This window comes from Macaca nemestrina, chromosome 9 (assembly GCF_043159975.1).
Source record: "Macaca nemestrina isolate mMacNem1 chromosome 9, mMacNem.hap1, whole genome shotgun sequence".
Taxonomy (NCBI): Eukaryota; Metazoa; Chordata; class Mammalia; order Primates; family Cercopithecidae; genus Macaca; species Macaca nemestrina.
Genome location: NC_092133.1, coordinates 76,039,177 through 76,060,318, shown reverse-complemented (window position 1 = coordinate 76,060,318; position 21,142 = coordinate 76,039,177). Strand labels below are relative to the sequence as shown.

Below are 21,142 nucleotides of genomic sequence, written 5' to 3'. Positions count from 1 at the left end.
GCCCGTCTGCCATCTTTCTAGGATTCTAGGAGACAGGCCATGTATCACCCATGGCCTATCTCCAGGGACAAATCTACCCATATAAGGTTTCGTATTATGTCATTTTACCAAAATAAGCAATGGGATGATTATATCTGTCATGCGAGTCCGTGTGAAGAGACCACCAAACAGGCTTTGTGTGAGCAATAAAGCTTTTTAATCACCTGGGTGCAGGCAGGCTGAGTCCGAAAAGAGAGTCAGCGAAGGGAGATAAGGGTGGGGCTGTTTTATAGGATTTGGGTAGGTAAAGGAAAATTATAGTGAAAGGGGGGTTGTTCTCTGGTGGGCAGGAGTGGGAGTCACAAGGTGCTCGGTGGGGGAGCTTTTTGAGCCAGGATGAGCCAGGAAAAGGACTTTCACAAGGTAATGTCATCACTTAAGGCAAGGACCGGCCATTTTCACTTCTTCTGTGGTGGAGTGTCATCAGTTAAGGCGGAGCAGGGCATTTTCACTTCTTTTGTGATTCTTCAGTTACTTCAGGCCATCTGAGCATATCCGTGCAAGTCACAGGGGATTCAATGGCTTAGCTTGGGCTCAGAGGCCTGACAGTATCCATCAGCGTATCAACCAAGAAAAAGAACTAGTATATATTTAGAGATGTGTTGCAAGGAACTGGCTTATGTGATTGTGGACGATCACTTGAGAAAGTCCAAAGTCCATAGGAAAGGTTGGGCGAGAGCTGATGCTGTTGTTCACAGGCAGAATTTTTTTTATGGAAGACTCAGTTCTGCTTTGAAGGCCTTTTTTTCCAACTGATTATTTCAATAAAGTTTATTAGAAACCCAGAATCAATTCAGAAAACTCATCTATAATATTCTTTGTTATACAGCCACTAACAGTACCAATATCTGTCAGTCAAAATTCGACCAGAGAAACAGAATCAGTTTTCAAGGAAATTGACTTACACAATTGTGGGGACTGACTAGGCAGGAAGGAAATTTGTAGGGAAAGGTGAGCTGACACTCTCAGGCAGGAGCTAAAGTTGTTCTCCAGTCCCATCCACATTATATTGAATAATCTGTTTTAGGTAAAGCCAATTGATTTTATATATTAATCACACGTGCAAAATGCATTTATAGCAACACCTGCATTCATGTTTGATTGGTAAACAGCAGAGCTTAGACTAGCTAACTTCACACATGGCCAGACCACCACATTGATGATGGAATAAAATATATTTCAGGAAAAGCTGAAGAAAACGTGAAAAGTACAAAGGAAGGCAAGACTCTCCTTTTTTTTTTTTTTTTTTTTTTTTGAGAAAGTGTCTCGCTTGCTCTGCCGCCCGGGCTGGAGTGCAGTGGCGGGATCTCAGCTCACTGCAAGCTCCACCTCCCGGGTTCACGCCATTATCCTGCCTCAGCCTCCCCAGCAGCTGGGATTACAGGCACACGCCGCCACGCCCGGCTAATTTTTGTATTTTTAGTAGAGACGGGGTTTCACTGTGTTAGCCAGGATGATCCACCCACTTTGGCCTCCCAAAGTGCTGGGATTACAGGCGTGAGCCACCGTGCCCGACTTCCTTTTGTTAAATAACGTGGCCAAGCCAAAATAATTAAGAGATAAAAGAACCTGAACACAGAGAAGAAAATGCTTAAATATGTATAAACTAGAGAGTACAGAACCAAAGTCATATTTGGAAAAGTATCATGATAGACGCAAAATTACCTAGTAGAATCTGTACTTCTACTTAAAATTCAACTTACCCTTAATCTAATTACTTCAAAATCCTTTTATAATGGTGTTACATATTCAATGACGGGATTAAGTAGAAAGGTATTTAACAAATGGGTGTGCCCAGGTTCAGAGGCTCATGCCTGTAATCCCAGCACTTTGGGTGGCCAGGTAGGCGGATCACCTGAGGTCAGGAGTTGGAGAGATGGGTGGGCCATCCTGAGTTTTGTTGTATCTTGTGTCCCTGGCAGTTTTTCAGTGAAGCCACTAGACTCTGGAATCCAGGCCACCCTTCCCAGTATGGATTTGGCCAAAAGTTCAAATGGTAAGTTCCTATCAGCCTGCTCACTGTTCTCTGTGTTGATTCCAAAGGCCTTGTTTGTTTTCCAGAGTTTATGAAAGTTTAAATCATGGCTCAGCACAGTGGCTCACGCCTGTAATCCCATCACTTTGGGAGGCCGAGGTGGGAGGATCACCTGAGGTCAGGAGTTCGAGACCAGCTTGGCCAACGTGGTGAAACCTCATCTCCACTAAAAATACAAAAATTAGCTGGGCGTGATGACAGGCACCTGTAATCCCAGTTACTTGGTAGGTTGAGGCAGGAGAGTTGCTTGAACCCAGGAGGTGGAGGTTGCAGTGAGTCGAGATGGCGCCATTGCACTCCAGCCTGGTGATAGAGCGAGACTCTGTCTCAAAAAAAAAAAAAGTTGAAATCAAAACCATGATTAGAAGGATATGCCTTTTAGTTTTTTACATGATATTTGCTTGTTTTATTAATTTTATGTATTTTTCTAATTCTGTTGCTTCCTATTTTCTTGCATGTACTGTTGTGGAATTTCTGTAAGCTTTTGCTCTGTATACTTAGATCATTGCCTATCATATTTCCTAAAATACGAATTTACACCTATATGTATCCTTACTAGCATGACTTAAGATATGTTGCTAAAGTAAAAACATAGTCATCATTGGATATATTGGTTTTCCATCTGAAATAAACATAATGTGCTCATGCCAGTAATTTTAATCTATAAGCACATTCTTCATATTCTTGTATTCCTTTTCGTCTTTGCTAGGCTCACTAGAAAGAGAGGCCCGGCGAAAGAGGATTGTTTTGAACCAGCATCAAAAAGATACCCTCCAGGCGTGGTTTGAAAAGAATCCCTATCCTGGTATAGCTGCCAGGGATCAACTGGCCAAAGAAATTGGCATTCCAGAGCCTAGAATTCAGGTAGACATTTGGTTTCTATTTATTTTCTTTCAAATTTAGGTAAAGAGAAAAGCTAGGCTAAGCACTTTCAAGCAATTCTCTTAGTTCTCGTATTTTGCCAAGAAGTTTACTCCTGTTATGTAATGAAAAAAATAAAACAAAAGCAATAACTCTGTGTATCTTTTTTTTTTTTTTTTTTTGTGACAGGCTGTCACTCTGTCACTCAGACTGGAGTGTAATGACTCAGTCACAGCTCACTGCAGCCTCAACTTCCTGGGCTCAATCAATCCTTCCATCTCACCCTTCCAAGTAGCTGGGACTACAGGCACATGCCACCATGACTGGCTAATTTTTTCTTTTTTTTCTTTTTTTTTTTTTGAGACTGAGTCTCACTCTGTTGTCCAGGCTGGAATGCAATGCCACAATCTCGGCTCACTGCAGCCTCCACCTCCTGGGTTCAAACGATTCTGCTGCCTCAGCCTCCCGAGTAGTTGGGACTATAGGCGTGTGCCACCACACCTGGCTAATTTTAGTATTTTTAGTAGAGACAGGGCTTCGCCATGTTGGCCAGGCTGTTCTGGAACTCCTGACCTCAGGTAATCTGCCTGCCTCAGCCTCCCAAAGTGTTGGGATTACAGGCATGAGCCACTGTACCCCATCCCAGCTAATTTAAAAAAGTTTTTGTATAGATATGGTCTTGCCATCTTGCCCAGGCTGGTCTGAAACTCCTGGGCTCAAGCAATCTTCCCACCTGTTTCCCAAAGTGCTGAGATAATAGGTGTGAGCCACCACAACTGGCCCTAATTTTTTTTAAGCTAATGTCCCTAATTTGATTCATACACAAGAAATTCTATATTGAATTATTTTAAATAAAATTATTGATGCAGTAATTAAACTAAGATAATTTTTCAACTTATTAAAGAGATAAAGTATATAATTGTCCCAAGTGAGATGGTATTTAAACCAATGAAGACAAGTGAATATGTCTTTTTAGGGGTAAAAATTGAGTTCGGGTTTTAGCATCTAATATATAATCTCTGATTAATTGGTTATAATGACCTCAATTTTTGAAAATGCTCAAGAGAATAAAATTTTCTTATGTTTTTAATTGCCTGATGGGTTCTTTCTGCCTGCTGTGCAGATGAAACCAAGTCACTGAGACCAGGGCATTGCAATAAATAAGTTAATTGACATGAGGTTGGCCACACCACGTGCAGATGTAGTTATTACTTAAATCAACCTCCCTGAAAATTCAGAGGCTAGGATTTTTCAAGGATAGTTTGGCAGGTAAGGGAATGGATGTACCTGATTAGTTGGGAATGTAATCATAGAGGTGTGGAATATGGTCCTCCTGTGCGGAGTCTGCATCTGGGTGGGCCCACAGGGTGGTCGGCGGCCTTGGTGGAGCTATCAGTTGTCAGAAGGTCAAAAACCTGTAAAGACATCTCAAAAGGCCAATCTTTTCTACAATAGTGATGTTATCTGGAGGAGTAATTGGGGAAGTTGTGACCTGTGGAATAATGGCTGGTAATCCTTTAGGTCTACAAGTCAGTAGAATTCAGGCTCCTCTTATCCTCCTATCCTAGTGGTCTTTCATTAGCTTTACAAAGGCGGTTTTGGGGAAGGGCTATTATCATTTAAACTATAAACTAAATGTCTCCCAAAGTTAGCTTCGCCCAAGCCCAGGAATGCCTAGGGATGGTTTGGAGGCTAAAGGCAAACTGGGCTGGGTGTGGTGGCATGCATCTGTAGTCTCAGATACTTGGGAGGTTGAGGCAGGAGAATAGCCTGAGCCCGGGAGGTGGAGATTGCAGTGAACCAATATTGCACCCTTGCACTCTACACTGGGCCAAAAAGCAAGATCCTGTCTCAAAAGTAGACAAATTAATTAATAAAAGCAAGGTGGGTGCTGGTTAGGTCAGATTTCTTTCTGGTTAGGTCATAATTTTCTCACTGTTACAATTTTTGCAAAGGCAGTTTCATGTTTAGATGATCTATTCTGGGTATGGGAGATAGGGCTTACTCAAATTCCGGTAATAAAATTGCTGCATGTGAGAACAACTGGTGATTGGCTGCCTGAGAGGCATTGAGCTCCTTGGAACCTATGGTGAGAAGGAAAGGCCAGGAAACAACGTAAGGTGCTGTTAGCTCTCATACGGTATTTACAAAGGTATTCATTAGTTTAGATTCCAGCTGTGTGTAAGACTTTTTATCTAAAAATATTTTGATTAATTAATTTAGAGAACAGATATAGGCTTTGAGCACAATGCTTGGGAATTAAGAGCAGATCAATAGTGCCTACGAAAATAGTCAAACTACAAAAATTTTGTGTTTTTTTGTTTTTTTAACTTTTTGGGTTTTTTTGTTCTTTTTTCTTTTTCTCTTTCTCTTTTCTTTTTGTTTTTTCTTTTTTTTGAGAAGGAGTTTTTGCTCTGTTGCTCAGGTTGGAGTGCAGTGGTGCGATCTTGGCTCACTGCAACCTCTGCCTCCTGGATTCAAGTAATTCTCCTGCCTCAGCCTCCCGAGTAGCTGGAATTATAGGTGCCCGCCACCAGGTCCGGCTAAGTTTTGTATTTTTAGTGCAGACGGGGTTTCACCATGTTGGCCAGGCTGGTCTCGAATTCTTGACCTCAGGTAATCCAGCCGCCTTGGTCCTCCCAAAGTGCTAGGATTACATGCGTGAGCGACTGCACCCGGCCTTTTTTAACTTTTAGTTTTTTTAACTTCTGCATAACATCTGTAAGATATTTAAAGAAATGCACTGAGCCAGATATGAGTGATCCTGGCCCATGATGCAGCCCTCAGGAGGTCCTAAGAACATGTGCCCCAGGTGGTCGGGATGCAGCTTGGTTTTATACATTCTAGGGAGACATGAGACTTCAATTATACACTTTTAAGAAATACAGGCCGGGCCGGGTGCGGTGGCTCACGCCTGTAATCCTAGCACTTTGGGAGGCCGAGGCGGGCAGATTGCCTGAGCTCAGGAGTTCGAGACCAGCCTCGACAGAGTGAGACTTCGTCTCAAAAAAAAAGGAAAAGAAATATAGGCTGGTCACACTGAGTCACACCTGTAACCTCAGGCCTTTAGGAGTCCAAGATGGGTGGATCACCTGAGTTCAGGAGTTCAGACTGGCCTGGGCAACATGGTGGAACCCCATGTGCAGTGTCATGATCCTGTAGTCCCAGCTACTAAGGAGGCTGAGGTAGGAGAACTGCTTGAGCCTGGGAGGCAGAGGTTGCAGTAAGCCGAGATCATGCCATTGCACTCCAACCTGGACAATAGAGCAAGATCTTGTCTCAAAAAAAAAAACCCCACAAAAACCCACAACATTGATCTGTCTGGAAAGGCCGGACAACTCGAAGAGGGTGGGCTGCTTCCAGTTCACAGGTAGGTTTAAAAATTTTATGGTTGACGGTTGGTTGAGTTTATCTAAATACCTGAGATCAATAGAAAGGAAATGTTCTGGACCAGGCGCGGTGGCTCACGCCTGTAATCCCAGCATTTCAGGAGGATCAAGGCAGCTGGATTACCTGAGGTCAAGAGTTCAAGACCAGCCTGGCCAACATGGTGAAACCCTGTCTCTACTAAAACTACAAAAATTAGCCAGGCCTGGTGGCAGGCGCCTGTAATCCCAGCTACTCGGGAGGCTGAGGCAGGAGAATTGCTTAAATCCAGGAGGTGGAGGTTACAGTGAGCTGAGATGGTGCCATAGCACTGTAGCCTGGGTGACCAGAGTGAAACTCCATTTCAAAAAAAAAGAAAGAAAGAAAGGAAAAGTGTGGGCGGCAATAAGATGTCATTGTGGAGATGATTGTTTTATTATGCAGATGAAGCCTCGGGGTAGCAGGCTTCAGAGAGGATAGATTGTAAATGCTTTTTATTGACTTAAGGTCTGTGTTGATGTTAATGCAGGGGAGGTATAATGAGGCCCATTGGACCTGGCTTGCTATCTTGGCCTGAACCAGTCTCTCGGGTTAAACTTTAAGAGTGCCCTGACAGAGAAGGGGCTTGGGGGGCCTTAGGATTTTGTATCTGGTTTACAATAGATACTGGTCATCATTAAGTTACAGATCTTATAATGGAATGACATTAGGCCGATTGACTTACAGCGTTACCAGAAAGAGGTCCCCATCCAGACCCCAAGAGAGGCTTCTTAGATCTCCAAAAGACAGAATTGGAGGCGAATTCATAAAGTGAAAGCAAGTTTATTAAGAAAGTAAAGGAATAAAGAATGGCTACTCCATAGGCAGAGCAGCAAAATGGGCTGCTCGACTAATTATAGTTATTTCTTCATTATATGCTAAACTAGGGGTGCATTATTCATGAGTTTTCTGGGAAAGGGGTGGAGATTTTCCAGAACCGAGGATCTCTCCCCTTTTTTGACATATAGGGTAACTTCCTGACATTGCCATGGGATTTGTAAACTGTCATGGTGCTGGTGGGAGTGTCTTTTGGGATGCTAATGTATTTTAATTAGACCTGGGGCAGTGGCTCAGGCCTGTAATCTCAGCACTTTGGGAGGCTGAGGCAGGCAGATTGCTTGAGCTCGGGAGTTGGAGACCAGCCTGGGCAACATGACGAAGCCCCGTTTCTACTAAAAATACAAAAAAATTAGCCGAGTGTTGTGGTGCCCACCTGTAATCCCAGCTACTCGGGAGGCTGAGGCATGAGAATTGCTTGAACCCAGGAGGCGGAGGTTGCAGTGAACCTAGAGGGCACCATTGCACTCCAGCCTAGGCGAGAGAGTGGGACTTCGTCTAAAAAAACCCGATAATAATAATAAAATAAAATAAAGATAAAAAATAAAATAATACATTTTAATTAGCATGTAATGAGCAGTGAGGATGACCAGAGATCACTTTAGTGACCATCTTGGTTTTGGTTGGCTTCTTTACTGCAAGCTGTTCTATCAGCAAGGTATTTGTGACCCGCATCTTGTGCAGAATTCCATCTCTCATCCTGTGACTAAGAATGCCTGACTACCTGGGAATGCAGCCCCGTAGGTCTCAGCCTCATTTTAACCAGCCCCTATTCCAGATGGAGTCACACTGGTTCAAACACCTCAGACAACAGGAGAAACGATATACAGATTGATTTAACATGTGAACAGGACCCTTCAGAATGAAGACCCAACTTCCCAAAGAGTTACAGAAACTTATATACCATCCTGAGGACACTAAAGAATATAGACTTGGAGCATGGCCCGAAACAAGTAAATCAGGTTTGGTGGCAAGACAGGTTAAGAGAGAGAAAGGAGGCCGGGCGCAGTGGCTCAAGCCTGTAATCCCAGCACTTTGGGAGGCCAAGGTGGGCGGATCACGAGGTCAGGAGATCGAGACCATCCTGGCTAACACGGTGAAACCCCGTCTCTACTAAAAATACAAGAAAATTAGCCGGGTGTGGTGGCGGGCGCCTGTAGTTCCAGCTACTTAGCAGGCTGAGGCAGGAGAATGGTGTGAACCTGGGGGGCGGAGCTTGCAGTGAGCCGAGATCGCGCCACTACACTCCAGCCTGGGGCACAGAGCAAGACTCCATCTCAAAAAAAAAAAAAAAAGAGAGAAAGGAAGAAGCTGGGCTAGCAAAGTTGGCCTTGTTATATGGATGATGCCTCCCTCAAAGAGAATAAACGGTAAACGGTTGTTTTTTTGTTTTGTTTTGAGACAAGACCACCATCTGTCGCCCAGGCTGGAGTGCAGTGATGTGACCCTTGCTTACTGCAGCCTTGACCTCCCAGATTCAATCAATGTGCCCACCTCAGCCTCCTGAGTAGCTGGGACTACAGACGCATGCCACCACACCTGGCCAACTTTTCTATTTTTTTTTTAATTTGTAGAGATGACCTTTTGCCATATTACCCAGACTGGCCTCAAACTCCTGAGCTCAAGTGATCAGCCTGCCTTGGCCTCCCAAAGTGCTAGCATTATAGGCATGAGCCACCGCACCCAGCGATAAAAGTTTCTTTTCAGACTTTTAAAGGTGTCAGACCTGGTTGGGCACAGTGGCCCACGCCTGTAGCACTTTGGGAGGCAGAGGCAGCCGGATTACCTGAGGTCAGGTGTTCGAGACCAGCCTGACCAACATGGAGAAACCCCGTCTCTACTAAAAATACAAAATTAGCCGGGCATGGTGGCCCATGCCTGTAATCCCAGCTACTCGGGAGGCTGAGGCAGGAGAATCGCTTGAACCCGGGAGGCGGAGGTTGCAGTGAGCTGAGATCAAGCCATTGCACTCCAGCCTGGGCAACAAGAGTGAAACTCTGTCTCAAAAAAATAAAATAAAATAAAATAAAAAATAAAGGTGTCAGACTCATTCTCCTAGATCTGGGAAAGGCATAGAAAGGGAAGGGGGAATAATTGCATTAATGGACACTCTTTACAGATGAAAATTTTCACCACAGCTTTTCAAGACCTCTTCTGCCTGCTGGCCAAATGGCAGCCATTTAAAAATATGTCAAATAAATATATTTTGGGGTAAAATGGCCACAGAAAACAGTTGGACTAACATACCTTCATACTTATATCTTATTTCATTCCAGGGCCAGATATATATGTGGATATATATGTGGAAATATCTATACGGAATTAATCTTTGAAATATACGTATATATACATATATTATGAAATATTATTTCTTATGAAGAGATGACGGGGCCAACAAAAGACATTGAATACCTATTTGACAAAGGAGAGAGAGAGAAAACAGTGTCTTTTTTTTCTTTTTTTGAGACAGGATCTGCCTATAGGGTTCAAATGATTCTTGTGCCTCAGCCTCCCTAGTAGCTGGGATTACAGGTGCCCACCACCACACCTGGCTAATTTTTATATTTTTAGTAGAGACAGGATTTTCACCATGTTGGCCAGGCTGGTCTCAAACTCCTGACCTCAGGTGATCCACCTGTCTTGGTCTCCCAAAGTGCTGAGATTACAGGTGTGAGCCACCGTGCCCGGCTGAAAACAGCGTCTTAAATCAAGAAAATTTACTTCACTGGAGAGACCATTAGAGGACCTGCTAATTTGAGCTCAAACTGATGCTGTCCTGAATTTCATGCTAATAATTTAAGGCAATAGCATCATTGTTAGAATAATACATTGCTTTTTGCTCATGAATATTACCCCAAGGGCAGATGCCAAATCAGTTTTGTTTGACTGGATTGTTGTTTGGAGTGATCTGAGTTACGTCTTCTCTCCCCACATCTTCTTGGGCCACTTAGGTTTGGTTTCAGAACCACAGATCGAGACAGAGACGACTGGGGTTAAAATGCTGCTTTGAGGAATATCAAACCCAGGGACAGACCAATCCTCAGTTTGGGACTCAAGGTAAGAACCCACCAGTCCAAATAAAATTCCTCAGGGGATCTCCTTGAGTGTATAAACAACTATGCATGTTGTGCCCACATTTTCTGCAAAGAATGCTTAGACTAGGGACCAAATAATAGTCCTGGGCATCCTAGTGTCAGAGATATAGACATCATCTCACTATTTGGAGTGGGGGTATTACTGGTTGCCTGGGAGAGGTCCTCAAATGCAGGTGGGACCTTGACCCCAGTTGGTGTCCAGGCTCTTGACACCATTGCATGAAGGAATTCAAGGATGAGTCAGAAAATAGTAAATGTAGGGAGATTCACTGCAAAGTGAAAGGTATTGTAACTGCCCAGTGGATTCACCTTGCCCACTGGCTAGACAGCCAATTTATCCAGACAGGGGAATTGCAATAGAGAAAGAGTTATTCTCACAGAGCCAGCTGTGTGGGAGACCAGAGTTTTATTATTATTCAAATCAGTCTGCCTCAGTCTTCAGGGATCAGAGTTGTTAAGAATAATTTGGTGGGTTGGGGGACTGAATCGGGAATGCTGATTAGTCAGGTCAGTGATGAAATCAGGGAATTGAAGGTGTCCTTTTCTACTGAGTCAGTTCCTGGGTGGGGGCCACAAGATCAGATAAGTCAGTTTATTGATCTGGGTGGTGCCTACTGATTCATCAAGTGCAGGGTCAGCAAAGTATCTCAAACACTGATCTTAGGTTTCACAATAGTGATGCTATTCCCAGGAGGAATTTGGGGAGGGTCAGAGCCTCGTAGCTTCTAGCTGCTTACCTCCTAAATCATAATTTCTAATCTTGTGGCTAATTTGGCAAGAAGGTTTGTTTTGGGAAAGCGCTCTTATCATCTTTGTTTTAAACTATAAACTAAGCTCCTCCCAAAGTTAGTTTGGCCTACACCCAGGAATGAACAAGGGCAGCTTGGATGTTAGAAGCAAGATAGAGTTGGTTAGGGCAGGTCTCTTTCACTTTGTCAGTTATAATTCTCCAATGGCAGTTTTGTGACTGGAAGGAAGGTCTTGAGTGTTAGATTAAACAAAACGCATGAACAAAGCAACCAGAGAATAAAACAGCAAAAGCAGAGATTTATTGTAACCAGAGTACACTCTACAGGGTGGGAGTGGGCCCCACTGGTTGTAAGAGCCGCAGTTGCGAAGTTTTCTGGGGTTTAAGTACCCTTTAGAAGTTTCTTTTTTTTTTTTGTTGAGACGGAGTCTCGCTCTGTCGCCCAGGCTGGAGCACAGTGGCCGGATTTCAGCTCACTGCAAGCTCCACCTCCCGGGTTTACACCATTCTCCTGCCTCAGCCTCCCAAGTAGCTGGGACTACAGGCGCCTGCCACCTCGCCCGGCTAGTTTTTTTTTTTGTATTTTTTTAGTAGAGACGGGGTTTCACTGTGTTAGCCAGGATGGTCTCGATCTCCTGACCTCGTGATCCGCCCGTCTCAGCCTCCCAAAGTGCTGGGATTACAGGCTTGAGCCACCGCGCCCGGCCGGAAGTTTCGTATTGGTTATCCACTATGTGAATGAAGGATTTGGCCTGTGGCCAATTAGAGGCAGAAGTGAATTGACCAGAGACTGTCAGAGTTGGCACACTATGCAAACTAAGGAGCAGCCCTTGACCAGTCAGAGGATTGAGTGAATTGGCGCCTTATGCAAATAAGAGTGACCCACAGCTAATCAGAGGCATTTCTGTTTGTGAGGTAGTGGAGTGGAGAGGTGGGGTATGTCGGGGAAATGGCTTCTGGTGCCCTGTTACTTGGGCATGGAGGTGGGGTTTCCCCTCCAATCTAGTTCCGGGCAGTTGACACAAACTGGTCTTTGGTTTCCTGTCTCCAGACCCTATTCTCTTGCCTCAGTTTCAGTATACACTCAAGAAAGGGGAGTGTGGGTGTACTCAAGAGTTGTGTGCAAGGGGTTTAGGCTGCTACCTTTATGGGTTTCTTTAACCAAGGGGTGGAATATTCATGAAGATTCCTGGAAAAAGGTGGAGATTTCTTAGAACTATGGTGTCACCCCTTTTTACACTAAATATGGGTCTTTCCAGAACTATCATGATGCTGGTGGGTGTGTAATTTAGTATATTAATGAGCATATAAGGAGGTCCTAGGAGAAACCCAGCTCAAATCCAGCACCATGTTGGGTCCAGTCAGTCTCAGTTTTGTCCATGTCTGTTTTTTTTTTTTTAATTTATTTTTTGTATTTTTTTTGTATTTTTTTGTAGAGATGGTGTTTCCCCATGTTGTCCAGGCTGATCTTGAACTCCTGTGCTTACATGATCCACCCACCTTGGGCTCCCAAAGTGCTGGGATTACAGGCATGAGCCACTGTGCCCGGCCACAGATCTGGCTTATTTATTTATTTATTTATTTTTCTGAGACGGAGTCTCGTTCTGTCTCCCAGGCTGGAGTGCAGTGGCACCATCTTGGCTCACTGTAACCTCTGCCTCCTGGGTTCAAGCAATTCTGCCTCAGCCTCCTGAGTAGCTGGGATTACAGCCGCGTGCCACCACACCCAGCTAATTTTTGTATTTTTAGTAGAGATGGGGTTTCACCATATTGGTCAGGCAGGTCTTGAACGCCTGACCTCATAATCCACCCGCCTTGGCCTCCCAGAGTGTTGGGATTACAGGTGTGAGCCATCGCGCCCGGCCCCTGGGTTTTATTTTATTTTTATTTTTTGAGCTAGGGTCACACTTTGTCATTCAGGCTGGAGTGTACTGGCGTGATTATGGCTCACTGCCTTCTTGAACTCCTGGGTTCAAGCAATTCTCCCACCTCAGCCTTCCCCCAAGTAGCTGGGACTACAGGCACATGCCACCACATCTGGTTAATTTTTTTTTGTAGAGACGAGGTTTTGTCATGTTGCTCCGGCTGATCTCGAACTTATGTGCATATTTTGCAGTGTTTCATGAGAGAAAATGACCTTAATTGCCCCTTATTCTCCCTCCGCGTTGTAAATAAACATGTGTTTAATATAGGTTAAAGCTATATATAAAAACTCAGAACTTGAATCCTGTCAGCTTAAACTTGTGTAGGGAATTTTTAGTTTTTAAAATGTGAAGGTATTTGGATCTATGTTGAAAGTCGTATATTTTTATCTGTGCAATGCTGAGTGCAGGCCACCAGCTCCTAAACAGAGGTTCCCTATATACGCATTTTACATGGTTGAATAAACACAACTGTCTCCACTCAAAAAAAAAAAAAAAAAAAAAAAGGGATCCTCGGCCGAGTGTTGTGGCTATGCCTATAATCCCAGCACTTTGGGAGGCCAAGGCGGGCGGATCACCTGAGGTTGGGAGTTTGAGACCAGCCTGACCCACATGGAGAAACCCAACCTCTACTAAAAATACAATTAGCCAGGCATGGTGGCACATGCCTGTAATCCCAGCTACTCGGGAGGCTGAGGCAGGAAAATCGCTTGAATCTGGGAGGTGGAGGTTGTGGTGAGCTGCGATGGCGCCATCGCACTCCAGCCTGGGCAATAAGAGCGAAACTCTGTCTCAAAGGAAAAAAAAAAAAGGAAAAATATTTATCCTCCTGCCTCGGTCTCCCAAAATGTTGGGATTATAGGTGTGAGCCACCGTGCCTGGCCAATACCCACTTTTTCAGGGTCTTATCAGCCTATAGCCTCTACTCATGTGTAACTGCTGCCTGGAATTTTTTATTCTCCTGTGACCACCCTGTATTATTCTTGTCTCAGGGGAAAGATAGTTTCTTACCGAGAAGGGTTTTGGGCCAGGTGCTGTGGCTCACGCCTGTAATCCAGCACTCTGGGAGGCCGAGGCGGGCAGATCACCTGAGGTCAGGAGTTCGAGACCAGCCTGGCCAATATGCTGAAAACCCTGTCTCTACTAAAAATACAAAAATTAGCTGGGTGTGGTGGCGCACGCCTGTAATCCTAGCTACTTGGGAGGCTGAGGCAGGAGAGTTGCTTGAACCCAGGAGGCGGATTGCAGTGAGCCAAGATCTGCACCATTGCACTCCAGCCTGAGCAAAACTCCATTTCAAAACAAACAAACAAACAAACAAAACAAAAAAAAGAGAGAAGGGTTTGAACCTCCCATTTCTGCTGCTGCTAAGCAATGCCGTGTCCTGCTCTCCTGTCACCTCTGGGGTTCTATCCCAGGGACAGGACTGGCTGCTGAGTTCCACAGCGAGTGTACAGAGAAAGTAAAGGTTGTCAGAATGGTATTCAAAAATTTGATTTTCAGGTTTGAATATGAAAACTGGCCTAAAAATCCTATTTTGTGCCCATGTTCTATTTAGCGAAAGAAGCTGGACGAATTCGAACATCTATCACAAGATCTCAAGTTAGTATCCTAGTTCAAGCCTTTGAGAAGAATCAGTTCCCTGGAATTGCTACCAGGGAAGAACTGGCTAAACAAACTGGCCTTCCAGAATCCAGAATTCAGGTAAGTTTTATGTTTTTGGCACCAAATTTGACCCGTCTAGAATTGGTATTGCTTCCTGAGATGTTACTGGATATATTTGAGCTATTTGGGGTTATCTAGGGCAAAGGCATGGGATAGTAAACATGTGGGATTGCAAGTTAAAGTCTGGTGAAGGGATGTATTTTCTAATCACATTGCATACATCGAGAAACAATAGCAGGACAGAAGTGGGAAAATGTGAAAGTTGACATAGTTTGAGAACAGTCTATGTCAGGGTTGCTAACCTTGGTAATGTTGATTCAGCCTGAGTTATTAGGGCTTTGTCCTGTGTGTGGTGGGATATTCATCAGCATCCAGGGTCTACAGAATGCCAGTAGAGACTTTGACCTCACCCCACCCCCTATTGTAATAACCTAAAAAGTCTAGGAATATTTCCAATGACCTGCCATCAGGGTAAGCATAATATTGACCCAGTTAAGAATCCCTGTGGTTTGCAAATTATGGGGTGGTGGTGAAGTGTACATTAAATGTTCATAATTTCTGAAGCACATTTATAGGGTAATCTAGACAGAAACTTTCAAAAGCTTCATATGTATTTTTTTTTGTTTTTTGAGACAGAGTCTTGCTCTGTTGCCCAGACTGGAGTACAATGGCGTGACCTCAGCTCACTGCAACCTCTGCCTCCCAGGTTCAAGCGATTCTCATGCCTCAGCCTCCCAAGTAGCTGGGACTACAGGCTTGCAAGACAATGCCTGGCTAATTTTTGTATTTTTAGTAGAGATGGGGTTTCACCATGTTGGCCAAGCTGGTCTCGAACTCCTGACCTCAGGTGATCGGCCCGCCTTGGTCTCCCAAAGTGTTAGGATTACAGGCGTGAGCCACCACGCCTGGCCTGTATATTTGAATATCTATGATCATACTTATACCTGTTCAGATGTGTTCTTATGTGCTCACTGGTGGAGAAGAGAGATCTTATGCCTTTTCAGCCAGAGTATTACTTCATCTACAACTCATGGCTGCATGTGTCATGACTTCCATCCTTGATCGAAGTGTTGGTGTTTGTATCAACTGCACATACGGCCCAGATTTATTATTTTGACTTTAAACTTAGAAAGGGGCCAGACATGGTGGCCCACACCTGTAATCCCAGCACTTTGGGAGGCCGAGGCGAGTGGATCACCTGAAGTCAGGAGTTCGAGACCAGTCTGGCCAACGTGGTGAAACCACGTCTCGACTAAAAATACAAAATTAGCCGTGGTGACACATGCCTGTAATCCCAGCTACTCAGGAGGCTGAGGCAGGAGAATCACTTGAACCCGAGAGATGGAGGTTCCAGTGAGCCGAGAGATTGCCCCATTGCACTCCAACCTGGGCGACAAGAGCAAAACTCTGTCTCAAAAATAAATAAATAAGTAAATAAGTTAAAAAATCAGTAAGGAACATCTCGACTAGAAGAGATGGATTTGGATTACAGGAATTATCTGTTTTGTTGGTTTGTTGAGACAGAGTCTCGCTCTGTTGCCCAGGCTGGAGTGCAGTGCTGGGATATCGGCTCACTGCAACCTCCGCCTCCCGGGTTCAAGTGATTCTCTGCCTTAGCCTCCAGAGTGGCTGGGACTATAGGCACCCACCACCACGCCTGGCTAATGATTTGCTTTTTTTTTTTTTTTTTTTAGTAGAGACGGGGTTTCACTGTGTTAGCCAGGATGGTCTTGATCTCCTGACCTCGTGATCCACCCGCCTTGGCCTCCCAAAGTGCTGGGATTACAGGTGTGAGTCACCGTGCCCAGCAGATTACAGGAATTATCAAGAGGGAAAAAATTTTGAGAAATGAATGTTTGTGTAAATTCATGCAGATTTCTGTGGTCAGGGTGAAGGATTTACAAGTATATGTTCTACAAGAGTGGTCAGGGACCATTTTGTGGAAGACAACTTTTTCTTTTTCTTTTCTTTTTTTTTTTTGAGATGGAGTTTCGCTCTGTTGCCCAGACTGGAGTGCAGTGCAGTGGCACCATGTCGGCTCGCTGCAACCTCTGCCTCCTGGATTCAAGTGATTCTTGTGCCTCAGCCCCTTGAGTAGCTGGGACTACAGGTATGCACCACCATGCCCACCTAATTTTTGTATTTTTAGTAGAGATGGGGTTTCACCATGTTGTCCAGGCTGGTCTTGAACTCCTGACCTGAGGTGATTTGCCCGCCTTAGCCTCCCAAAGTGCTAGGATTACAGGCGTGAGCCACCATGCCCAGCATGGAAGACAATTTTTCAATGGATGGGGTTGGGGGGAAATAGTTTCAGGATGAAACTGTTCCACCTCAGATCATCAGGCATTAGTTAGATTATCATAAGGGGCATACAACCTAGATCCTTCAGATGCACAGTTCACAGTAGGGTTCACACTCCTTTGAGAATCTAATGCTGCTGCTGATCTGACAGGAGGCAGAGTTCAGGTGGTAATACTTGCTCGCCTACTGCTCACTTCCTACTCTGCAGCCATGGACCGGTACGCGCTCACGGCCTGGGAGTTGGGAACCCCCATTCCACAACACAAAATGAGGGCAATATAAAATTACATCATTCTAGTAATATAAAGGGAAAAGAATTCATGGATAAAGTTTCACAATTTTGGGATTTCAGAAAATCAGTGTAGAATACATCCCAAAGCAGAAGTAAACTGGCTGGGTGGAGTGCCTCATGCCTGTAATCCCAGCACTTTGGGAGGCCAAGACCAGTGGATCACCTGAGGTCAGGAATTCGAGACCAGCCTGGTCATCATGGTGAACCCCTGTCTCTATTAAAAATACAAATATTTGCTGGGCGTGGTGGTAGGCACCTGTAATCCCAGTTACTTGGGTGGCTAAGGCACGAGAATATCTTGAACCCGGGAGGCTTCGGGTTGCAGTGAGTTGAGATCACGCCACTGCACTCCAGCCTGGGTGACAGAGCAAGAGTCAGTCTCAAAAAAAAAAAAAAAAAAAAAGAAAAAAGAAAAAAAGAAAAAAAAAGTAAACAGTGGCCCTTAATTGGGGCATATTTTAAAGAACAATTTACATATCTCAGATAATCCTGAGATTAGGCCTTATGTTGATAGTCTCCTTGCTTAACAGATTTTGAGAAGCAGCTGGAATCTTACATCTGCTGATGTCTAGGTATCCCTTTTTCTTTCTTTCTTTTTTTTTTAATTATACTTTAAGTTCTAGGGTACCTGTGCACAACGTGCAGGTTTGTTACATATGTGTACATGTGCCATGTTGGTGTGCTGCACCCATTAACTCATCATTTACATTAGGTATATCCCCTAATGCTATCCCTCCCCACAATAGGACCCGGTGTGTGATGCTTCCCTTCCTGTGTCCAAGTGATCTCATTGTTCAGTTCCCACCTATGAGTGAGAACATGCGGTATTTGGTTTTCTGTTCTTGCGATAGTTTGCTGAGAATAATGGTTTCCAGCTGCATCCATGTCCCTTTAAAGGACACAAACTCATCCTTTTTTATGGCTGCATAGTATTCCCTGGTGTATATGTGCCACGGACATTTGGGTTGATTCCAAGTCTTTGCTATTGTGAATAGTGCCACAATAAACATACGTGTGCATGTGTCTTTATAGCAGCATGACTTATAATCCTTTGGGTATATACCCAGTAATGGGATGGCTGGGTCAAATGGTATTTCTAGTTCTAGATCCTTGAGGAATCGCCACACTGTTTTCCACAATGGTTGAACTAGTTTACAGTCCCACCAACAGTGTAGAAGTGTTCCTATTTCTCTACATCCTCTCCAGCACTGGTTGTTTCCTGATTTATTAATGATTGCCATTTTAACTGGTGTGAGATGGTATCTCATTGTGGTTTTGATTTGCATTTCTCTGATGGCGAGTGATGATGAGCATTTTTTCATGTGTCTGTTGGCTATATGAATGTCTTCTTTTGAGAATTGTCTGTTCATATCCTTTGCCCACTTTTTGATGGGGTTGCTTGTTTTTTTTCTTGTAAATTTGATTGAGTTCTTTATAAGTTCTAGATATTAGCCCTTTGTCAGATGAGTAGATTGCAAAACTTTTCTCCCATTCTGTAGGTTGCCTGTTCACTCTGATGGTAGTTTCTTTTGCTGTGCAGAAGCTCTTTAGTTTAATTAGATCCCATTTGTCGATTTTGGCTTTTGTTGCCATTGCTTTTGGTGTTTTAGACATGAAGTCCTTGCCCATGCCTATGTCCTGAATGGTATTCCCTAGGTTTTCTTCTAGGGTTTTTATGGTTTTAGGTCTAACATTTAAGTCTCTAATCCATCTTGAATTAATTTTCGTATAAGGAGTAAGGAAAGGATCCAGTTTCAGCTTTCTACTTATGGCTAGCCAATTTTCCCAGTACCATTTATTAAATAGTGAATCCTTTCCCCATTTCTTGTTTTTGTCAGGTTTGTCAAAGATCAGATGGCTGTAGATGTGTGGTATTATTTCTGAGGGCTCTGTTCTGTTCCATTTTTCTGTCTTAGATATGGTTTCAGAACCGAAGAGCTCGGCACCCTGACTGGAGCAGAGGTGGACCCGTGAATTCCCTGGCAGCAGGCCCAAGCCGGAGACCTCACATGACTGTGAAGCTGGAGCAAAGCCTCCTGTGTGCTGCCCCACGCAGCTCTGCTCCCGTTCCTCCTTCCAAGTTTTTCAGCAGCAAACAGTCCTTTGTACTGGCTTTTCTCCCATTCTACATGTCCTTGATTCCTTGGGATCCCTCTGGGGGCTGCATGAGCCAGGAACCAGGGGTTATGATGCTTCAGCCTACCCAGGCTGTGCAGGGAGAGAGCTCTCACTCTCCTTTGACACTTAGAAGTCCTGTGTCAGTAGTACCAGTTCTATGAGTGCGGCTGTCACATAGGCAGACTCCTTTCTGACCCCCATACCAAGGAAGATGCCAAGGTGACAAGGGGAATAAGCACACTGGCCTGGTAGTGCTGCCCTTTAAGAATCCAGCTCAGCCTCAGCCTGGTGACCCTAAATAGCAATGGCAGGGTCTGGGTCAGCAAGACACAGCTCTCTCTATGCAATGCTGGAATGAGTGTCTCCAGTCTCTTATTGTTGATGGGAACCTTGTAAAAGGACCTGCATATCCTGGACAAACTGAGACACCGATGGTAGCACAGGCCCTACCCCTTGAAAAGCCATCACACTACTTGACTGACCATGCCAGCACTATGGATAAACTTGAAGCTTTTTAGATTAACTCCTGTCTGCCACAGATTCTCAGGAAAAGATATCATTTGTCTAAGCAGATGACAGTCCATGACCTGAATAACCTCTTAGTGAAGATTTTCAGATTCTGCTCCACATGCTGGGAAGCTCACCAAGGCTTCAGATTTAGGAGGAAGATTATTGTTTTTTTTTATGACCTCGATCCAGGCCTCCTTTCCTTGGATGCAAAATTAGTGTCATAGAAAGGAAAATGAACAGCAAGCACATTGTGGTATTAGTGAAAGAAGCGCCTGCCATTTGGAAGCCCAAAGGGGAGTGCTTACTTTTTTATTTTTAATTGTAAAAATAAAATATTAAATTTACGATCTTGACAATTACTAAGTGTACAGTTCGGTAATGTTAATTATATTCACATTGTTGTGCAATAGATAGCTGTAAGTGTTTTCTTTTCTTTTCTTTTTTTTAGACAGAGTCTCGCTCTGTCACCCAGACTGGAGTGCAGTGGTACGATCTCGGCTAGCTGCAATCTCTGCCTCCTGGGTTCAAGCGATTCTCCTGCCTCCTCCCAAGTAGCTGGGACAACAGGCATGCACCACCACGCCTGGCTAATTTTTTGTATTTTTAGTAGAGACAGGGTTTTGCCATGTCAGCCAGGCTGGTCTCGAACTCCTGACCTCAGGTGATCTGTCCATCTCCGCCTCCCAAAGTGCTGGGATTACAGGTGTGAGCCACTGCGCCCGGCCAGTTTTAGCCTCATTTAATCATAGTTACTTCTTTAAAGGTCTTATCTGCAAATACAATCCTGTTGAGGTTGTGACTTCAACACGTGAATTTGAGAGGGACACAATTTGGTCTGTAACGCTCTTATTTATAACTCCTGATTTCCCCTTTTCCTATCCCCTGCCAACCACCATTCTACTTTCTGTTTCAATGAGTTTGATTGCTTTACATACCTCACATAAGTGGAATCATACAGCATTTACTTTATGTAACTGGCTTATTTCACTTAGTATAATATCCTCAAGGTTCTGCGTTGTGGCCTGTGGTGGGATTTCCTTTGTTGAAGGCTGAATAATATTCCATTTAATGTATATGCCACATTTTGTTTATCCATTCATGTATCAATGGACATTTGGGTTGCATCTCTTGGCTATCATGAATAATGCTGCAATGAACATGGATGTAAAAATACATCTTTGAGATCCTACTTTTAATTCTATTGGCATATACCCAGAAGTGGGATTGCTGGACCTGGTATTTCTATTTTTCATTGTTTAAGGAAGCTTCTTACCGTTTTTCATAGCAGCTGTACTATTTTTACATTCCTACAAA

At 44.1% G+C, this 21,142-nt stretch overlaps 1 protein-coding gene across 1 annotated transcript; it reads left to right on the top strand.

Moving 5' to 3' along the window:
- Nucleotides 1–2,010: 2,010 nt before the first annotated feature.
- On the top strand, nucleotides 2,011–20,166 carry LOC105466214 (double homeobox protein 1-like). The gene is made up of 5 exons (XM_011715242.3): nucleotides 2,011–2,035; nucleotides 2,784–2,938; nucleotides 10,129–10,234; nucleotides 14,501–14,646; nucleotides 19,117–20,166. The coding sequence occupies exons 1-5, from the start codon at nucleotides 2,011–2,013 to the stop codon at nucleotides 19,477–19,479; spliced, it is 795 nt and encodes a 264-aa protein (XP_011713544.2). The 3' UTR covers nucleotides 19,480–20,166.
- Nucleotides 20,167–21,142: the final 976 nt, after the last annotated feature.

What these genes read in the sequence shown, in the direction of transcription:
- LOC105466214 (XM_011715242.3), top strand. Translation starts at nt 2,011, where the DNA reads ATGGATTTGGCCAAAAGTTCAAATG. An exon ending in TTTGGCCAAAAGTTCAAATG is followed by an intron (nt 2,036 to 2,783) that starts GTAAGTTCCTAT and finishes CGTCTTTGCTAG; the next exon opens with GCTCACTAGAAAGAGAGGCC. An exon ending in TCCTCAGTTTGGGACTCAAG is followed by an intron (nt 10,235 to 14,500) that starts GTAAGAACCCAC and finishes TGTTCTATTTAG; the next exon opens with CGAAAGAAGCTGGACGAATT.